General features: G+C 39.7%; 1 protein-coding gene across 1 annotated transcript in view; it reads left to right on the top strand.

Moving 5' to 3' along the window:
• The window catches only part of oca2 (oculocutaneous albinism II), a 509,488-nt gene that overhangs the window by 26,556 nt on the left and 463,538 nt on the right, over nucleotides 1-19,394 (top strand). The window contains exon 2 of the mRNA XM_073041884.1: nucleotides 3,660-3,929. Within this exon, the coding sequence (XP_072897985.1) occupies nucleotides 3,682-3,929 (248 nt within the window). The 5' untranslated portion in view covers nucleotides 3,660-3,681. The remainder of the gene's footprint in view (nucleotides 1-3,659; nucleotides 3,930-19,394) is intronic.

Raw genomic sequence — 19,394 nt, 5'->3', positions numbered from 1 at the left:
GTGTTGACTAATAAGCTTAACTCTCACTTCAGGAGTCTGACGTACCCTGCTGCTTCAAGCAGGCTTCAATTATACTGATGCCTAAGAGGAATGTGGTAACCTGCCTCAATGACTAACATCCAGTATCACTTACAGTACATCCACTGTGGTGAACTGCTTTGAGAGGTTGGTGATGAAACATATCAATTCCTGGAGAGAAGCAACTTGGATCTGCTCCAATTTGCTTACCTGCTCAACAGGTCCACAGCAGAATTGAATTGAATTGAATTTCAGTATATTGTCATTTAGAAACCACAACTGCAATGCAGTGTGCATTAAAAAATGAGACAACGTTCCTCCAGAATGATATCACAAAAGCACACGACAAAACAGACTACACCAGAAAATCCACATAATGTTTGGCAATCTCCAAATCCAGAGTCCGGAGAGGCTGCTGCGTATTAATATTGCGCTACCATCTTAGCGCGTTCCCCGGAAAGGAGCTCCAAACCCACCGGACAAAACAAGACTACCCAGACACACCCAGTCAGGAGACCAACTCTACCACCCAAAAAACCAAAAACTAAAGCCACAAGACCTACACAAAACCACATAGTTACAACAGTGCAAACAATAGCATAATTGATTAAAAAAAACAGACCATGGGCACAGTAAAAATAGTCCAAAGATGTTAAAAGACTATAGGTTCCAAAGAAACCACCACACAGTTTCCACAAGTCCTCAGGGTCCCGATAGACTTGTCATCCCACGCAGGTGGCAGAAGGGAATACCCCCATTATGGACTTCCATGGTGCCGCCGGACCCAGCCTCGCAGACGCAGCACACAGTGAAAGCACCCCAACCACAGCAGACTCCATCGAGCCTCTGACCATCCCCTCCGACACAGCCTCTGCCGAGCGCACTATGACGCCCCCGCCACCGGCAACACGACCCCGAGGACTAGGGGCCTGTTCTTCCCAGCAGAGACCCGGACCTCACAACAGCAGCAGCAACGAAGAAGGCCTTCCTGGAGACTTCAAGATGTTCCTCCGTGCTGCCACATCCGTTTTTCATCGGATTAGGATTGTGCACGGCACCCTGCTTGACAAATAACAGACAACAACTCTGGAGAGGCCGCTGCAAACTGCGTCGTGCCACCATCTTGTCATTTCATTGGCTCGACACTCTACGTTGGAGCATCTGGAGCAAAGAGGCATACATCAGGATGTTCTTTATTGACTATACTTGGCATTCAATACTATAATCCCCTCAAAACTAATCAATAAGGTTCAAGACCTTAGCCTCAGTATCTCCTTGTGTAATTGGATCCTTGATTTCCTTACCAAATTAGTTCAGATTGGCAGCGACATCTCCTCCACGATCTCCATCAGCACCGGTGCGCCACAAGGCTGTGTGTTTAACTTCCTGCTCTACTCACTTACACTGACTGTATGGCTAAGCACAGCTCCGATGCCATATTCAAGATTGCTGATGACACCACTGTTGTGGGGTGAATCAAAGGTGGTAACAAATCAGTGTATATGAGATTGAAGGTAGTGAATACGGCCCAATCCATCAGAAATGAAGCCCTCCCCACTATCGAATATACACCTAGAAAGACTGCTGTCAGAGGAAGGCAGCATCCATCATTAAAGACTCCACCACTCAGGCCATGCTCTCCTCTGGCTGCTTCCATCAGGAAGAAGGTATAGGAGCCCCAGGACGCTCACCAGCAGCTTCAGGAACAGTTCAACCATCAGGCTCTTGAACCAGAGGGATAACTTCACTCAGCTTTAATCGTCCCTATATCGAACTGTTCCCACAATCTATTGACTCACTTTCTGTGAATCTTCATATCATGTCCTTGCTATTTATTGCTTATTAATTTTTTTTGTAGTATATTTGCACAGTTTGTTGTCTTTTGCACATTGGTTGTTCATCCATCCTGTTGGGCACGGTCTACCATTGATTGTGTTGTGTTTCTTGGATTTACTAAGTATGCCCACAAGAAAACAAATCTCAGTTTAGTATGAGGTGACGTGTGCACTTGGATAATTACTTTGAACCGTGCATGTGAAAATATGGTTTTAATTTATAACTTCAAACAGGTACAAGACTTTTCAGGGAATGAAGGGATCTAGATCATGTGCAGACAAAGGGATTAATTTAATGGCATCATGTTCAGCACAGATATCATGAGATGAAGGGTCAGTCCCTATGTTGTATGTTCTATGAACAGTGTGTGGTAACAATACCTGTGATTGCCACAAGATGTCAATGTAACCATACTGGAAAGCATTGTTGAGGTCTCAGCTGTACGCCCAGTAGGTGACTGCACAAATGTTTGTTTTATGTGATGGCCAAATGCTTTAATGTTGAGCCTTGGTTGTTGAATCTAGCTGGATTGCAAGGAACTGGGATGAATTACAAGTGGGGCTGGTGCTGTTTGGCTGAGATAGCAGCCTTGTGTGATGGGTCAGTGGGATAATCGTTAGTGGCTAATCAGGCTTTCATTTAGTGAGTGTTTCCATCCATTTTACTTATTTTAAGTAAGCTTTTTTAAAATCTAGATTCATTGGTCAAAGTTCACCATACACCACTCTGAGATTAATTTTCTTGCTGGTGTTCAGAATAAAAAGAATAGAATCTATGAAAAACTACATACAAACAAAGACTAACAAGGAACCAATGTGCAAAAGAAGGTAAACTGCAAATAGAAAAACTAGGCCTCCGTTGGTCAGGGTCGGCGATGGATGTTGTGGCCTAACTGTCTAGATACACGAGTCTGGGCTGTACATTGTGGAGAGCAAGCTGTTGCCCATGTAGCAAACTCCCCCTCTCCATGCATCTGATTAACCCAAAGGAATGGCCGATTCTGTTTGGCACCAGCAGCATTCCTGTAATGAACTCAGCTGTATCCTTCACTTTTTATAGATTTTTCAGTTCTTAAGCATTGGTGTTTCCATGCCTGGCTGTGATGCAGCCAGTGAAGATACTCTCCATTGTGTATTTATAGAAGCTTGTCAAAGTTTATATCAACTTAGTGGCCATGTTATTAGGTACCTCCTGTATCTGATAAAGTGAGTGTATGTTCATGGTCTTCTGCTGCTGTAGCCCATCCAGTTCAAGGTTCAATATGTTGTGTGTTCAGAAACGCTCTTCTGCACACCACTATCATAACTTGTGGTTATTTGAGTTACGGTCGCCTTCCTGTCAGCTCGAACTAGTCTGGTCATTCTCCTCTGACCTCTCTCATTAACAAGGTGCTTTTGCCCACAGAACTGCCACTCACTGGAATTTATTTTTTTTTTCACACTATTCACTTTAAACTCTAGACTGCTGTGCGTGAAAATCCCAGGATATCAGCAGTTTCTGAGATACTCGAGCAACCCCATCTGTCATCAATAATCATTCCACAAAGTCACTTAGATCACATTTCTTCCCCATTCTGATGTTTGGTCTGAATCTCTTGACCATGCCTGCATGCTTTTAAGCATCGAGTTGCTATCACACAATTGGCTGATTAGATATTTGCATGAACAAGCAGATGTACCTAATAAAGTGGCCACTAAATGTATATAGCTGCTCATTTTATCTGTTATAATTGCTCTATTCTTTTAAATCTAAAAGAAATACATTGTATACCTGTTGAGACTGACTCCCACTTAATTTTCTTTCAGAAACGTCAATCACAATAAAAACATGAAAAGCAAAAATCAAATTGAGGTGGAACTTGCACAGAAGATGGATGCTCCTGAAGGGAGATTAAATGGGCACGTCAAGCCATTGGTTGGATCTAGGGGTCTAGGGGAGCTAAAGCTTCTGGAGGGCTTTGGTGAGATGGTCCAGAGTCCAAAAGCAGAGCAGAGTCAATACCTGAACGGAACTGCGACACACAAACAACGAGCCCTGCACTGTGAGGAGGTTAACCCTGTCAGTAAGCAGGAAGGGTGAGTCTGATTCCATTATTGTTATTACTTGGTGAAGCAAAATAAATGTTGAGGAATCTATATTAGAATCTTTGTTGCCATTTCCCTTTACTTGTTTTTTTTTTGAAAGGTGGACATTTTATTGAAATGAGCTAGGGCTTTTCTCATTGGAGTGAAGAAGGATGAGAGGTGACTTGATAGAGATGTACAAGATGATAAGAGGCAGAGACTGAGTGGAAAGCCAGAGGCTTATCCCCAGGGTGAAAATGCTTACTACAAGGGGGCATACTTTTAAGGTGATTGGAGGAAAGTTATAGAAGGGGTGTCAGAGATAAAGCAGAGATTTAGGGTGGCATGGTAGTGTAGTGCTAACCACACGCACAGGTGACCAGGGTTCATTTCCTGCTGCTGCCTGTGGAGGAGTTTGTATGTTCTCCCTGTAAACGTGCGGGTTTCCTCCGGGTGCTCTGGTTTCCTCCCCCAGTCCAAAGACGTACTGGTTGGCAGGTTAATTGGTCATTGTAATTTGGCTCAGATTATGTCGGGGGATCGCTGGTCGGCGTGGCTGGAAGGGCTGGGAGGGGCCAATTCTGCACTGTCTCTCAATAAATAAATGGAAAGTAAGTTTTTTACACAGAGTGGTGGGTGCATGGATAGCCCTGCCAGGAATACATTGGAGGCCAATACAGTGTATGAGGGTCATTTAAGTAACTCTTAGATAGAAATGGAGGGAAAAATTAGGTTGATCTTCGAGTAGGTTAAAAGGTTGGCCGAATTTCATGGGCCAAATGTCCTGTGCTGTGCCATAATGTTCAATGTTCTTAGAAGGAAATCCCTTTAGCTGTACCTAATTAGGACAAGATGTTAAGAAACATACCATAACAATTCTTATAAATGTCCATTAATACTTGTCTTTATTGGCTCACTGTGGTATCTGAGTGTCAGGGTTATTTGCATAACTAGGAGTGAATCTGATTGGGGCGTTTGGCTTTGCAAAGATTTTATTCCTGTGTTAAAAGAAACAAAAGTCTGAAATAAGAATTGATGTAAGTGGGCTCCAGTCAATTTAACCACCAGAGTCAATGGAAATCAACATGCACGTACTCTCCTGTTCTTGGATTTTTGATACTGTAGCACATACCCATTTACTGTCCATTAACCACAAAGCAACTCACTTGAGCAGCATCCATTCCATCAACAGTCCTAAGCGTGAGGGGCAAGACCCTTCATCTCAGTCCGAAATGTCTGCTGTTCATTCCTCTCCGTTGATGATGCCTGTCCTGCTGAGTTCCTCCAGCACTTTCTGTGGGTTACTTCAGCACTTATTCTCTCAGTCGCTGGTCCACTCTGACTGGGGTATGCACTATTTAAAAATGCAGCTCGAACAACATCTCCCAAGCTCTCAATGCCTTACGGAAGCAGGGCTAGTTTAGACGGGGACCTTGGTCTCCTGAAGGAGCCATTTTCATGTGGTAAGCTTCCATTGCTCTGTGACCTTTCCTCTAAGGACAAGATCAGCAGATCCACGGGCCACTCTCTGACTTGGAAGTGGAATGCTGACCCTGCTCTGAAGCAGGATCTGAACTCTGGAACTCTTTTCCCTGTACCTTCATCAGAAAGACTGTTGTTCAACACGCACAAAATGCTGGAGGAACTCAGCAGGTTGAGCAGCATCCGGAGGGGGAAGTAGACGGTCAGCATATATCATGGTGAAGGCAAGACCCTTCAGTCCTGATGAAGGGTATTGGTCCGTATCATTGACTGTTTATATTCATTTCCACAGATGCTGCCTGAGCCGCTGAGTTCCTCCAGCATTTTGTGTGTGTTCTCAAGTTTTCTAGCAGCCACAGAATTTCTGGTGTATCTGTTGTAGTTTCACAGCCTTGATAGCTTTGCGCAGATCATAGCTGCTTTTCTTGAGCTCTTGCTGATCACCGGGAATGTAAGCTCTATGTCACGCGGTAAGTGCTACTCGCACGGAACTATTGGTTCAGGGTTTCTGGTTCAAGAAGACCCTGACTGACCTCTAGGGGACAAAATCATTGACTTACTTCTGGATGAAGCACATGGCTCCATCAGTGAACTCAGAGACATTCCAGTCGACGTCATTGAAGCAGTCCTGCAGCATGGAGGCCAATTAGAATCCTGCAGCATGGAGGCCAATTAGAATCCTGCAGCACAGAGGCCAATTGGTTGGACCAACAGTGGACGGTTTTAACTATGGCCACCTCTTGTTTCAGCTTCTGCCTGTCCATCGGCAAAAACAGGATCGAAGAGTGATCTGGTTTTCCAAAAGCTGGGCAAGGAGAGCTTTGTAAGCATTGTGGAAGGGAGTGTAACTGTGGTCAAGTATTTTATCTCCACAAGTGCTCACCTGAATGTGCTGACAAAACTTCAGAGAGACTTTCGCCAGCGACACTCGATTAAAGTCACCGGCAATGATGAAGACAGCCTCTGGGTGTGTAGTTTCCAGCGTGTTGACGGTCTCGTACAGTTCCCTGAAAGCCAGGTCAGTATCAGCTTGTGGGGGGAATGTACAATGCTGTGATGATAACAGCCATGAACTCCCTCGGCAGCCAGTAGGGTCTGCACAGCAGCACCAGGTACTCCAGGTCTGGGAAACAAAAGGATTTGAGTGCATGCACATTCTGGGGGTCACACCAAGCATTGTTGTCCATGAAGCTTACCCTCCTCCTTTACTCTTCCCAGAGAGGTTTTTCGACCTGTTCGGCCGGAACAGGGAGAACCCAGAGGGCTTGATGGCATACAGGTATCTCCTCCGTCAGCCAGGTCTTCACGAAGCACAAAACATTGCGTTCCTTTGTTTCATACATTATATATCAATGCATTAAAAATTATTACACCGCCCGAGACTTATTCAGATCTCAGATTTTGATTTGTTTATTGATTTGTTTGTGTTAATAGCCAACACAGTTAAGGATGTGCTGCAGATAGCCTGCGATTGTAGCAACACCACCTGGCATTCTCACAATGTTTGGCAGAGCAGCATGACAAGCAACTGAACAACAATGTCCTTTGTCCCACGTGCACATCGCTGGCCTTTCGAGCGCAGAGCAGAGGCCCAAACACCGGATGTCCTGCATCTCCTGCCCATGTCGCGGGCCTTCAGAGTGTGGAGCGTAAGCCTGCCCACAACGTCCTTGTCCCTAAGCCCTAATCTGATCCCTAACACTCCACATCACTGCCTCAAAACCCTGACCTGACCCCAACTTCCCTCACTGTCCCCAAATCCATCCCTATGACCTAAAAAAAAACTAAGTCTGAACTACGACCTTGATGGCGACTGCAGCTTAGTGCCATCTTGGAAAAACATATTCTTTTGTCATATCCATATGAACGCCCACTTCAAGGACAATAGCCATTTAAAGATCAGAACCCACACTGTGCATAATACATGCATTAACCCCAACATTCAGGCAAGCACATATGCGTCACCTGACACTGCTACATCTGTTGATTTTAATTATCGAAAACAGACCAATTTTAATAACATTTCCAATGCATCTCCCTAGGAATGAAATCAGCACTGTATTTATTTGGAAGAATAGCCTATTTCAGCAGAAGCAGAATTCTTTGAGGGGGGAGAAAAAAAGAATTTTGGATTAGTAGTATCTAAAAAAAAACTGTTGTGAGGTGAGTCATGTGGATTCTACCCTTAGTGGCCACTTCATTAGCTACCTCCTGTAACTGATAGAGTGACCACTGAGTGTACGTTCATGGTCTTCTGCTGCTGAGCCATACATATCAAGCTTCAATGTATTGTGCATTGTTTTCTGCACACCACTGTATGAGGACCGTTTGAAAGCTCTGGGCCTGTACTTGCTGGAGTTTGGAAGAACTGGTTGGGGGCGACATGGTGTTCTCATTGTAATCGTTTGAGTATTGAAAGACCTAGGTAGAGTGGATGTAGAGAGGATGTTTCCTATCATGAGGGAGTTTAGAACCTGAGGGCATAGCCTCATAATACAAGGACGTTCCTTTAAAACAAAGATGAGCATTAATTTCTTTAGTCAGAGGGCGGTGAATCTGTGGAATTCATTGCCACAGATGGTTGCGGAGGCTAGCCAATTGGTATATTTATAGTGGAGATTAATAGGTTCTTGATTAGTAAGGGTGTCAAAGATTATGGGGAGAAGGCAAGAGAATGGGGTTAAGAGGGACAATAAATCAGCTGAGATAGAATGGTGGAGAAGACCTGATGGGCTAAATGGCCTAATTCTGCTCCTATGTCTTATAATATTCCTATTCCAATTTCAACTTCTATAAGCACATGGTGCAGTTATGCATTCTTAGCACTTATTATTGGCAATGTAACCAATATATCAGACGCTATAAAAAGAACATGTATTATTAATGTACATAGCTTAAGCATAACCTTTGTTGCTTCATAGAGTGATAATATGTTGTTTAACAAAAGAAGACCTTTTGGCCACACTAACCATCATGTACTTATCCGTTCGGATCCCATCTTGCTTCTATGCCTTGATGAGTTTGTTTCGATGCTATTAAATTGTTGTGACTCCGCTTCCACTGAAATTTCAGGCAATGCGTTCCAGATTCCAAGCATCCTCTCAGTGAAACCAGATCCCCTCTAGACTTCTTTACCTTAAACCTCTGCCTTTTATCACAACCTATCACCTGTGGAACCAGAGGACCCCACACACTTGACCGCTGGTACATCACAATCAAGAATGCCATCACATGCCTGTACTTTGTAAAGTCTGATCACCTGGCTGTACTTGTGCTCCTGACATACAGGCAAAGACTAAAGACTGCAGCACCAGTGGTGAGGACCAAGAAGGTGTGGGAACATTTACAGGACTGCTCTGAGTCAGTGGATTGGGCACAATTCAGAGATTCATCTTCAAATCTGAATGAATACAACACTGTTGTCACCAGCTTCATCAAGGTCTGTGTAGATGAGTGTGTGCCTTTGAGAACATACCAGACATACCCAAGCCAGAGGTTGTGGATCACCACGGGATTCTTAGTCTGCTGAAGGCTAGATCTGTGGCTTTCAAGACTGGTGATCCAGAACTATACAAGAAGCTCAGGAAGGCTATTTTAAGAGCGAAAAAATTCCGATTGAAGTTAGAGATGGAATTTGATGCATGCCAGCTCTGGCAGGGTTTGCAGGCCATCACTTCCAACAAAGTGAAACTGAACATCATGAATGTCTGTGACGCTTCACTCCTAGATGAGCTTAATATCTTTTACATGAAAGGGAAAATAAAGCTACACCTGTGCCAGTCCCTGCAGTACCTGGTGACTCTGTGGTCTCTGTCTCAGAGACTGACGTCAGAACATCTTTCAGGAGCATGAACCCTTGTGTTAGGCCCTGATGGTGTACCTGGTAGGGCACTGACAATCGGGGTGCCAGACATCTGGCAGGAGTGTTCACGGACTCCTTCAATCTCTCAACTGCTGCAGTCGGAGATTGCCATCTTCTTCAAAAAGTTAACGATTGCACCAGTGCCCAAGAAGAGCAGAATGTTCTGCCTCAACGTCCATCACCTAGTTTCACTGTAATGAAGTGTTTTGAGAGGTTGGTCATGGCCAGAGTTAACTCCTACCTAAGTAAGGCTGGACCCACTGCAACTTGGCTATTGCCACAATAGGTCTACTGCAGATTCAATCTCACTGGCTCTCCACTCAGCCTTGGATCACCTGGACAATAGTAATACCTACGTCAGGCTGCTGTTTATTGTGTACAGATCAGCATTCAACACCATCATACCCTCAGTTTGAATCAAAAAGCTCCAAGCCCTGGACCTTTGTACCTCCCTCTGCAACTGGATCCTTAACTTCCTTATTGGGAGACCACAGTCAGTGGGGAACAGAAATGATATCTCCTCCTCACTGGCAATCAATACCGGCGCATTTCAAGGATGTGTGTTTAACCCACTCCTGTATTCTCTCTACACCCACAACTGTGTGGCTATGTATAGCTCAAACACCACCTATAAATTTGCTGACAATTATTGTTGGCAGAATTTCAGGTGGAAATGAGGAGGCATACAGGAGTAAAATTCAATAGTTCAGCTGGTTGAGTGGAGTCTCAGAAACATTCTTGTACTCAACGTCAGTACAATCAGGGAATTGATTCTGGATTTAAGGAAGGGGAAGCTGAGGAAACACACACCAGTCCCCATTGATGGATCTGAAGTAGAAAGGGTGAGCAGTTCAAGTTCCTGTCTGTCCACGTTTTTGAAGATCTATCCTAGGCCCAACATATTGATGCAATTACAAAGAAGGCATGGCAGCAGCTATACTTCATTAGGGGTTTGAGGATAATTGGTATGTCACCAAAGTCACTCACAAATTTTTTTACAGATGTACCACGGACAATATTCTGATCGCACAGGATCAGAAAAAGCTGCTGTAACTCATAAACTCTGCCAGCTCCACAATGGGCATCTAGCCTCCCCAGCACCCAGAACACCTTCAAGAGGCGATGCCTCAAAAATGTGGCATCCATCATTAAGGACCCCCATCACCCAGGGCATGCCCTCTTCTGATCGCTACCATCAAGGAGGAGGTACAGGAGCCTGAGGACACACACTCAACAGTTTTGTAACAGCTTCACCCTCTCCACCAACAGATTTCTGAATGGGCAATGAACCCACAAATACTACTTCAGTATTTTTTTCTCTCTTTTTGCACTACATATTTAATTTGATTTTCTTTTTTAAATATTTGCATATTATTGTAATTAATAGTTTTTATTATGTATTGCATTGTACTGCTACTGCAAAACAACAAATTTCACGACATATGTCAATGATACTAAACCTGATTCTGAACTTCTCTCACTCAATCGCAATATAGATGCTTTATAGCCACAATGTATTGTACCTCACTAGCTTGCTTGTATTTAATTATTTTCATATTCTACTGGTTTGCATGTATTTAATTACAGATCTTTTTTTTTGAAAATAGCAATGTAGCAGCTTCCTCATCCCTACTTCCATCCAATGACGTATTGAAGCAATATCTAGGTTTTTTTTCTCAGACAATTTGGAATTAGAGGAAGTTCTTGCCTCTTTTCTTTGCATGCTAAAAATATCCACTTAGTCTGTAATTCCTCCGTCTTTAAATCTTCCTATCCATCCTCATTAACTATTCCAAAAATTGTTGGATTCTGATATTTTTAATTCAATGTTCTTTCAGAAGTCAAGAATGAGGCACAAAACTTGTTGCTTCCAATCATTTTATTATGTACCAATTGAACAAAAAGAATTGGAAACGGGCAGTAACAAGGGTCTAGGAAGGGAAAGGGAAGAAGTAAAGCGAATAAAGACCAAAGATGACAGGGCAACTGTCATGAGCCCTGTGGCCTGTGCACCTATATTTATTAATTATCATTTAATCTAGAGTCATTAAGCCCTTGTGCTTTCTGTTTAGTCTTGTGTGGTGAACTACATATCCCTGTCTGGACTGCTCCTGTGGCTCCTCCCCCAGACCCCTGCTGACTGCTCCTGTGGCTCCTCCCACAGACCCCTGCTGACTGCTCCTGTGGCTCCTCCCACAGACCCCTGCTGACTGCTCCTGTGGCTCCTCCCCCAGACCCCTGTATAAAGGCGATTGAGGCCTGAGCCCAGCCTCATTCTCCAGGATGTTGTGTTGTTCATTCTTCCAGTCAATAAAAGCCGATATCTCGCTTCTTACGTCTCAGAGTGAGTTATTGATGGTGCATCATCTTGACAAGTTTATTTTGACTGGCACGGGTTTTCAGTGTATTGTGATTATTTAAAGCGGACTCCAAGGCCCTTATCGCGGGTCTTTGTTTTTTTAAGATCGATTCGTCTCATGGTGTCACTTGGTTGAGCCACTGATGTTCTGTAAGAATTCCTATGAATAAACTCTTGTTTCTGTCTCGACATGGGAGTCTGTCGTTCCTCTGCACCTGGGTTCTGTTACTTGTCAGCACACACCGTGACAGTTAAATTAAATTTGACAAGATTAAACAGAAAGCACAGGGGCTTAACGATGCTAGGTAAAACAATAATTAACAAATAGAGATGCACAGGCCTGTAAGGATCATGACAGTACTGTCAGTGTGCGCTGACATATGACTGTACCCAGGTGCGGAGGAACAAGAGATTCCATGTAGAGACAGAAAAAAGAGTGTATTCGTAGGAATTCTAACAGAACATTGGCAGCTTAACTGAATGACACTGCAAGATGAATCGTTCTCAAAAGAACAAGGACCTCGCGATAAGCGCTAATCAGGAGTCTGCTTTAAATATTCATAGTATGTGGAACACCTGTGTCAGTCAAAATAAACAGTTTGTGAACTCTTTGTAATTACTTGGTTTTCTGTATTAATTACTCATAAAATATTTGGTCTGATTTCATCAAATTCACAATAATAGACAAACACAATCTGCCTAAACTAATAACGCACAACCACTGTACTACTTCTCATCAATACTAAGTCCACCATTTAAACAATCACAGTCCAGTTTCAAAAGTATGTGAACCTCTGGGGTAATGCCATCTACAAAAACTCTTTGGAGTCAGGTGTTTTAATCACTGAGATGAGATTGGAAGTGTGGGTTGTACAGGTCCCTGCCCTATAAAGACAGGTTACTGACAGTCTGCTTTCCTCAAGAAAGGTCTGTTTATGTGCACCATGCCTCGATTAAAACAACCTTCAGAGGACTTTAGAAGAAGAATTGTAGAGATGCACGAAGCTGGAAAAGGTGACAAAGGCATTTCTAAAGACCTGAGTGTTCATCAGTCCACAGTATGACCAATTGTCTCCAAATGGAGGAAATTCAGTACTGTTGCTGCTCACCACCATTGTGCCAGTCTAATCAGCAAATGTCTGCTGGAGGTTCTACCAGTTATTAAATATGAGGGTTCACATACTTTTTCTAGCCTGGACTGTGAATGATGAAAAGTACAATTGTTTGTGCTTTAGTAGTTTAGGCAGATTGAGTTTGTTTACCACTGTGACTTAGATGAAGATCAAACCACATTTTATGAGTAATTAATGCAGAAAACCAGATTTCTCAAATGTTTCACAAACTTTTTCTTGCAAACAATGTTCCCCTTAACGTGCGAACATGTGCGTGCACACTCACCTTTTGCTACTAGTGCACAAAGGAATTCAAATTGTGCACAAAAGTTGTTACCCTCTCCCTTGTTGGCATGTGAAGTACATTTCACAATCTTGCACAATCACCTTTCCTTTTCCAGTTTCTGATGCAGGCGGTGTTGACAACACGGAGTTTGCGATGATTTGTCTGCAGATTTTAAAACTGGCTTATTTATTCTGTTGTTATTGAAGAAATTATTGATTCATCATGTTGAATTCCAAAGAAGCAAAGAGCATAAAGTGCAAAAGAACTGCTAGTTCACTTAAAGCAGGATGGCTTAATGAAACAGTAGAAACTGCTACACCAAAAGCTCATGAGGTCAGGAACATGCAACTATGAGAAATATTTATGAGGTCTCAAGATGGCGCTCATGGAGTAAACCACTTCTAGGCTTTGCTCCAAACCTTTTATGTCTTTTTAACCTACAAACACCCCTTAAAGGATCTTTTTATACTTATTCTAAAGGGGTCTAAACATACAGAATTTTTCTTTTTAACTATTTGAATTATTCTCAACTTGCTGAAATGTCTAGAGCAAAAGAATCAAAGCAGACGAAAGAACCGATAACTTTAGAAACAATTGTGAAGCTTATAGAAGACAAATTTGAAGAACTGGAGAGAAAAATAACCGTAAAGTTTTTTTCGGTTTGATGAGCGTTTGAAACTAGTTGAAGAAAAGCTCCAGACACTTTCACTGGAATCACAAAAACAACAAGCAAGTATTTTGGCTCTTGAAGAAGTCGCTCGCAAGAAAGATCGTATAATTGAAAAAATACAAGAAGAGCAAACTTCGGCTTCTCAACAGATGGATCGTTATAAAGTTAAAATTACTGATTTGGAAAATCGCTCTCGAAGACAAAATCTTCGATTAATTGGGATTCCGGAAAAATTTGAGAGCGGTGATCTTACCGTTTTCTTCTCTAAATTTCTAATGGATGTCTTGGGTCCAGAGGTACTGGACTCTCCCCTGGTAATCGATCGGGCACACCGTGTCTCCCGTTTTCGGTTGGATTCAAGTTTGAAACCACGACATGTAATTCTTCGGATCCATTACCCTCATACCAAAGAACGTTTGATTCGGGCGGCTCGAAAAAAAGGTATGATCAGCTTTCAAGAGTTTAAATTTCGCATTCTGGAAGATTATAGCCCTGAAGTCTTAAGGGCGAGAATGGCTTTTAGATCAGTTATGTCGAAATTTCACCAGAAAAGCTGCAAGCAAGCGCTGTTATTTCCAGCACACTTGAGAGTCACTCTTCATGACGGAACTTTTCGGCTATTTAAATCTCCAGAGGATGCTCAAAGCTTCCTGGAACAATGACATTCTATCGGGCTGACTAATGTAATTTAGCCTATAGATTTGGATCTGTTATAGAATGATGTTTGGGTTTTTTTTGGGTATGGCTTACATGTATTTCTTATATACGGTTAAAGCTCTTTTTGCTCGGTTCATTTTGACTTTATTATTTTCCCATATTATTAACCTATTAGCGTTGAAAATAACTTATTAGGGGTTTTTTTTCTCCTTTTTGCTTTTCTTTTTAAGCTGATATACACTTTTTTATACTCTTAACATTTAAATATTAAGATTTAAAAAAAAATGTCGTTTCTTCTTCCCAGCAGACTTTAGTGCTTGGAACGTCATATCTGTTTTGATGTGTTTGAAAGTTTTAAACTTTCATTTAAAATACCAATCCAGTATTAGTCATTTATGGGTTTTATCATTTTAATTCTTTTTTAACCCTTTTGTTTATATACATTTATAATACTAATTTTATATTTTAACTTTTGTTATACCAACCCTCTCTTATAATGTGGGTTGTTTGTATTTTTTTTTAACTTTGTTGCGTCTGAGTTGCCGTCTTGAGACACGGGGGTAATTTTAGTATTAGATTGCTTGCTTGCCTCTTTTTGGCTTTTTTCCTGGGGTTTTGAGGGTGGAGGGAGGGGGATTTTTCTGTTTTCTTTTCTTTTTGCTTGCTTTCTGCTTAGTTTTATTTCATGGGCTTATATGAAACTACAAAAATGGTCGCAGTGCCGTGACTTCCGGTTTCTCCTTGAACTTACTTCCTTCTTCCGGGTTCATGAGTTCACTTTTTTTTCAAACTTATGTGTTAGTTGTAATAAATATTGTCAATATGGATAGGACTATTAACTTTGTTTCTTGGAATACTAATGGTTTAAATCATCCGATCAAATGGAAAAAAACATTCAAAGTATTCCATAGAATGAATGCTAATGTTATTTTTGTACAAGAGACTCGTGTAAGGAAGGTGGATAGTCAACGGTTGTTTAGGTTTTGGAAGGACCAGCAGTATCACTCAAATTCGCAAGCCAAAGTGAGAGGTGTTTCCATTTTTATAGATTCATCAACTTCTTTTATACATCATGAAACAATTTCAGATCTGCAAGGTAGATTTTTGCTTATTACTGGTCTACTTTTTAATCAAAAAGTTGTTTTATTTAATGTTTATGCTCCAAATACTGATTGTCCTGAATTTTTTAAATGTTTATTTACATCCTTTCCTAATTTGAATCAATATAGATTGATAATGGGTGGGGATTTTAACTGTTGTTTAAACCCTTTGATGGATAGATCCAAGCCCACCCAAACTCTTCCGAATAAATCGGCTTCTCTCATTAACTCTTTTATGATTGATTCAGCTATTTGTGAAATTTGGCATTTTTTACACCCTAACAACAAAGAGTTTTCATACTTTTCCCATGTTTACCATAATTACTCAAGAATTGATTACTTTTTCATTGATCACCATTTACTTACAGATGTTATGGATTGTAAATATGACTCTATTACCATATCTGATCATGCACCTTTGAAGTTATCTATTAAGATGACGGATTCATATATTAATACTAAAGGTTGGAGGTTTAATCCTGTTTTATTGCAGGATCCTGACTTTGTCAACTTTATTAAACAGCAAATTGATTTGTTTTTCTCAACAAATTTTACAGCAGAGATCTCTAGTGGAACTTTGTGGGATACTTTTAAGGCATAGATTCGTGGACAGATTATTTCATATTCTGCTGGAGTTAGGAAACGAACTAATTCTAAAATATTAATACTAGTTGATAAAATCAAAGCAATTGACAAGATTTATTCAATGACCCCTAGCAAAGAACTTTATAAAGAAAGAGTGGAACTTCAAATGGAGCATAGCTTACTATTATCCTCCTTGATTGAAAGTCAGTTAATTAAATCAAAAGCCCAATTCTATATATATGGAGATAAGTCTGGTAAATTACTAGCTAATCATTTGAAAATTGTTTCGGATAAACGACAGATTACTAGGATTCGTAAACAAGATGGTACTTTGACGATCGATCACAAAGAGATAAATAAAGCCTTTCAAGATTTTTATAATTCCTTATATCAATCAGAATGTACTAAGGACTCTTCTATAATAAATGAATTTTTAAGGAAATTGAATATTCCAAAAGTAACTGTTGAGGATAGTGTATTTTTGGATACACCTATTACGGAGTCTGAAATAGAAAAGGCTATTTTTTCAATGAATTCGGGTAAAGCTTCTGGTCCAGATGGTTTTTCTACAGAATTTTAAAAATCTTTTTCTTCCATACTTTCTCCTTGGCTTTGTAAAATTTTTAAAGATGCATTAAGTATAAGTAAACTACCACAATCTTTTTATGAAGCTTCTATTTCTTTAATTCTTAAAAAAGATAAAGACCCTACTGAATGCGCATCCTATCGGCCTATATCCTTGTTGAATACGGATTTTAAGATTTTTAGTAAAATTTTGGCATTAGATTAGAAAATATATTACCTCGAATTATTTCTGAAGATCAGACTGGACTTATTAAAAATCGCTATTCATCTTTTAACATTAGAAAATTAATTAATATTTATACCTCTTCATCTAAAATACCAGAATGTGTCATTTCTTTAGATGCCGAAAAAGCATTTGATAGAGTCGAATGGCCATATTTATTTAATACAATGCAACATTTTAATTTTAGTTCAAAATTTATATCATGGATTAAATTAATATACCATAAACCCCTAGCTTCGGTTTTTACCAATAATCAAAGATCCTCTTTTTTTCAGCTATTTCGTGGTACAAGGCAAGGTTGTCCTTTAAGTCCTTTATTATTTGACATTGCTTTAGAACCCTTGGCTATAGCTATTCGTGAATCACCCAATATTTTTGGTATTACCCGTGAGGAGACGACGTATAAGGTATCATTATATGAGGATGACTTGTTATTATATATATCTGACCTTGAAAGATCTATTCCTGCTATTTCTTCTTTGCTTGCTCAATTTAGTAACTTTTCTGGTTATAAATTGAATTTTAATAAGAGTGAACTATTTCCATTAAATATGCAAGTTCCAATTTATAATCATGTACCATATAGAATTGTTACAGATTATTTTACTTATTTAGGTATTAAAATTACTAAAAAACATAAAGATTTATTTAAAATTAATTTTCTACCTTTAATCGATCAAATTAAGCAACTTGCTAATAGGTGGTCTCCATTATCTTTGCCTTTGGTAGGCAGAGTTAATGCCATTAAGATGATGATATTTCCTAAATTTTTATATTTATTTCAAGCATTACCAATTTTTATTCCTAAATCTTTTTTTGATATGGTTGACTCTAAAATATCTTCTTATTTGTGGCAGAACAAAAATCCTAGACTAGGCAAAAAATATTTACAGAAGCCTAAGAAGGAGGGTGGCTTGGCTCTACCAAACTTAAGATTTTACTATTGGGCAGTTAATATACGGTATTTAATATTCTGGACACAAGAATCGACTACAGCTGCTTGCCCACAATGGGTAAATTTGGAATGTAAATCTGTGCAAGATTTTTCATTGATCTCAATCTTAGGATCTTCACTTCCTTATTCGTTATTTAAAATGAATAAACAGATAACTAATCCAATAGTCAAGTATACATTACGAATTTGGTTTCAATTTCGTAAATTTTTTGGCTTGAATAAGTTTATGCTGTCATGTCCTATAATATCTAACTACTTCTTTCGGCCTTCATCTATAGATCAAGCTTTTCTATTATGGAAAACAAAAGGTATAACATGTTTTCGTGATCTGTTTTTGGATGATAACATTATGTCCTTTGAACAGCTGTCTAATAAATATAATTTACCTAAAACCCATTTTTTTAGATATTTGCAAGTCAGAAATTTTCTGTATAATAAATTAAAGTCATTTTCGAAAGAATGTCCTTTGGACATTACAGAAAGAATTTTAGCCCTCAATCCTTGTCAAAAGGGTTTAGTAGCTATCATTTATAATATGATTATGAGTGTACAGCCAGATGTATCAGAAAAAATTAAGAAGGAATGGCAAGAAGAATTGCATTGTCCTATATCTACTGAGCAATGGGAAAATTTTTTATCATTGGTAAATTCGTCCTCTATTTGTGCTAAACATGCCCTAATTCAATTTAAGGTTGTACATAGAGCTCACATGTCTAAAGATAAACTTGCTCGATTTTATTCTTATGTTAATTCAACCTGTGACAGATGTCATTCTGATGTTGCTTCATTGACTCATATGTTTTGGTCTTTATTTGGTCCAATAACTTTACAAAATTATTGGAAAGATATTTTTAATATTATTTCAAGAGTTTTAAATATCAATTTCCAACCGCATCCTTTTACTGCAATTTTTGGTTTACCAATGATAGATTATAATCGTTTATCTGCTTCATCTCAACGAATGATTGCATTTGTTACATTAATGGCTAGAAGATCTATTTTACTGAATTGGAAAGAAATTAACCCTCCAACTGTATTTCAGTGGTTTTCTCAAACTATTTCTTGTCTGAGTTTAGAAAAAATTAGAAGTATGGTTTTTGATTCTTCAGTTAAATTTGAGGAAACTTGGAGACCATTTATTCAACATTTCATATGAGTTAAATGGTCTGATCCTAAACCTTACTGTTATTATCCTTAATTATTTGGATGGAGGTTCGGAGTTATCGGCACTACTGTATGTATTTAACATTATGCAATTGCCCATGTTGGTTAGTTTTTTTAAAGTTTTCTTTTAGCTTTTTTTTGGGCTTTTTTTTTCTCTTTTTTGATTCTTTTACATTAATACTATGAGTTTGGGAGGCTTTATATATTGATCATTACATATCTGATTGTCTATTTAAACTATTAATTATGTACTCAAACGTTTTGTATTCATATTTCACTTATGTTTTTCTTAAAATTAATAAAAAGATTTAAAAAGAAAGAAAGAGAAATATTTATGTGCAATGCAGAAACTGGCCTTACTACTGTGTATTGTCATAATGCATAAGTTGCTAGAAACTTTGCAGGTGGAAAGAAGGGAAGTGATATTTAGAAACTTG

This window comes from Hemitrygon akajei, chromosome 4 (genome assembly GCF_048418815.1).
Source record: "Hemitrygon akajei chromosome 4, sHemAka1.3, whole genome shotgun sequence".
Classification (NCBI taxonomy): Eukaryota; Metazoa; Chordata; class Chondrichthyes; order Myliobatiformes; family Dasyatidae; genus Hemitrygon; species Hemitrygon akajei.
This window is presented reverse-complemented; position numbering and strand designations above follow the sequence as displayed.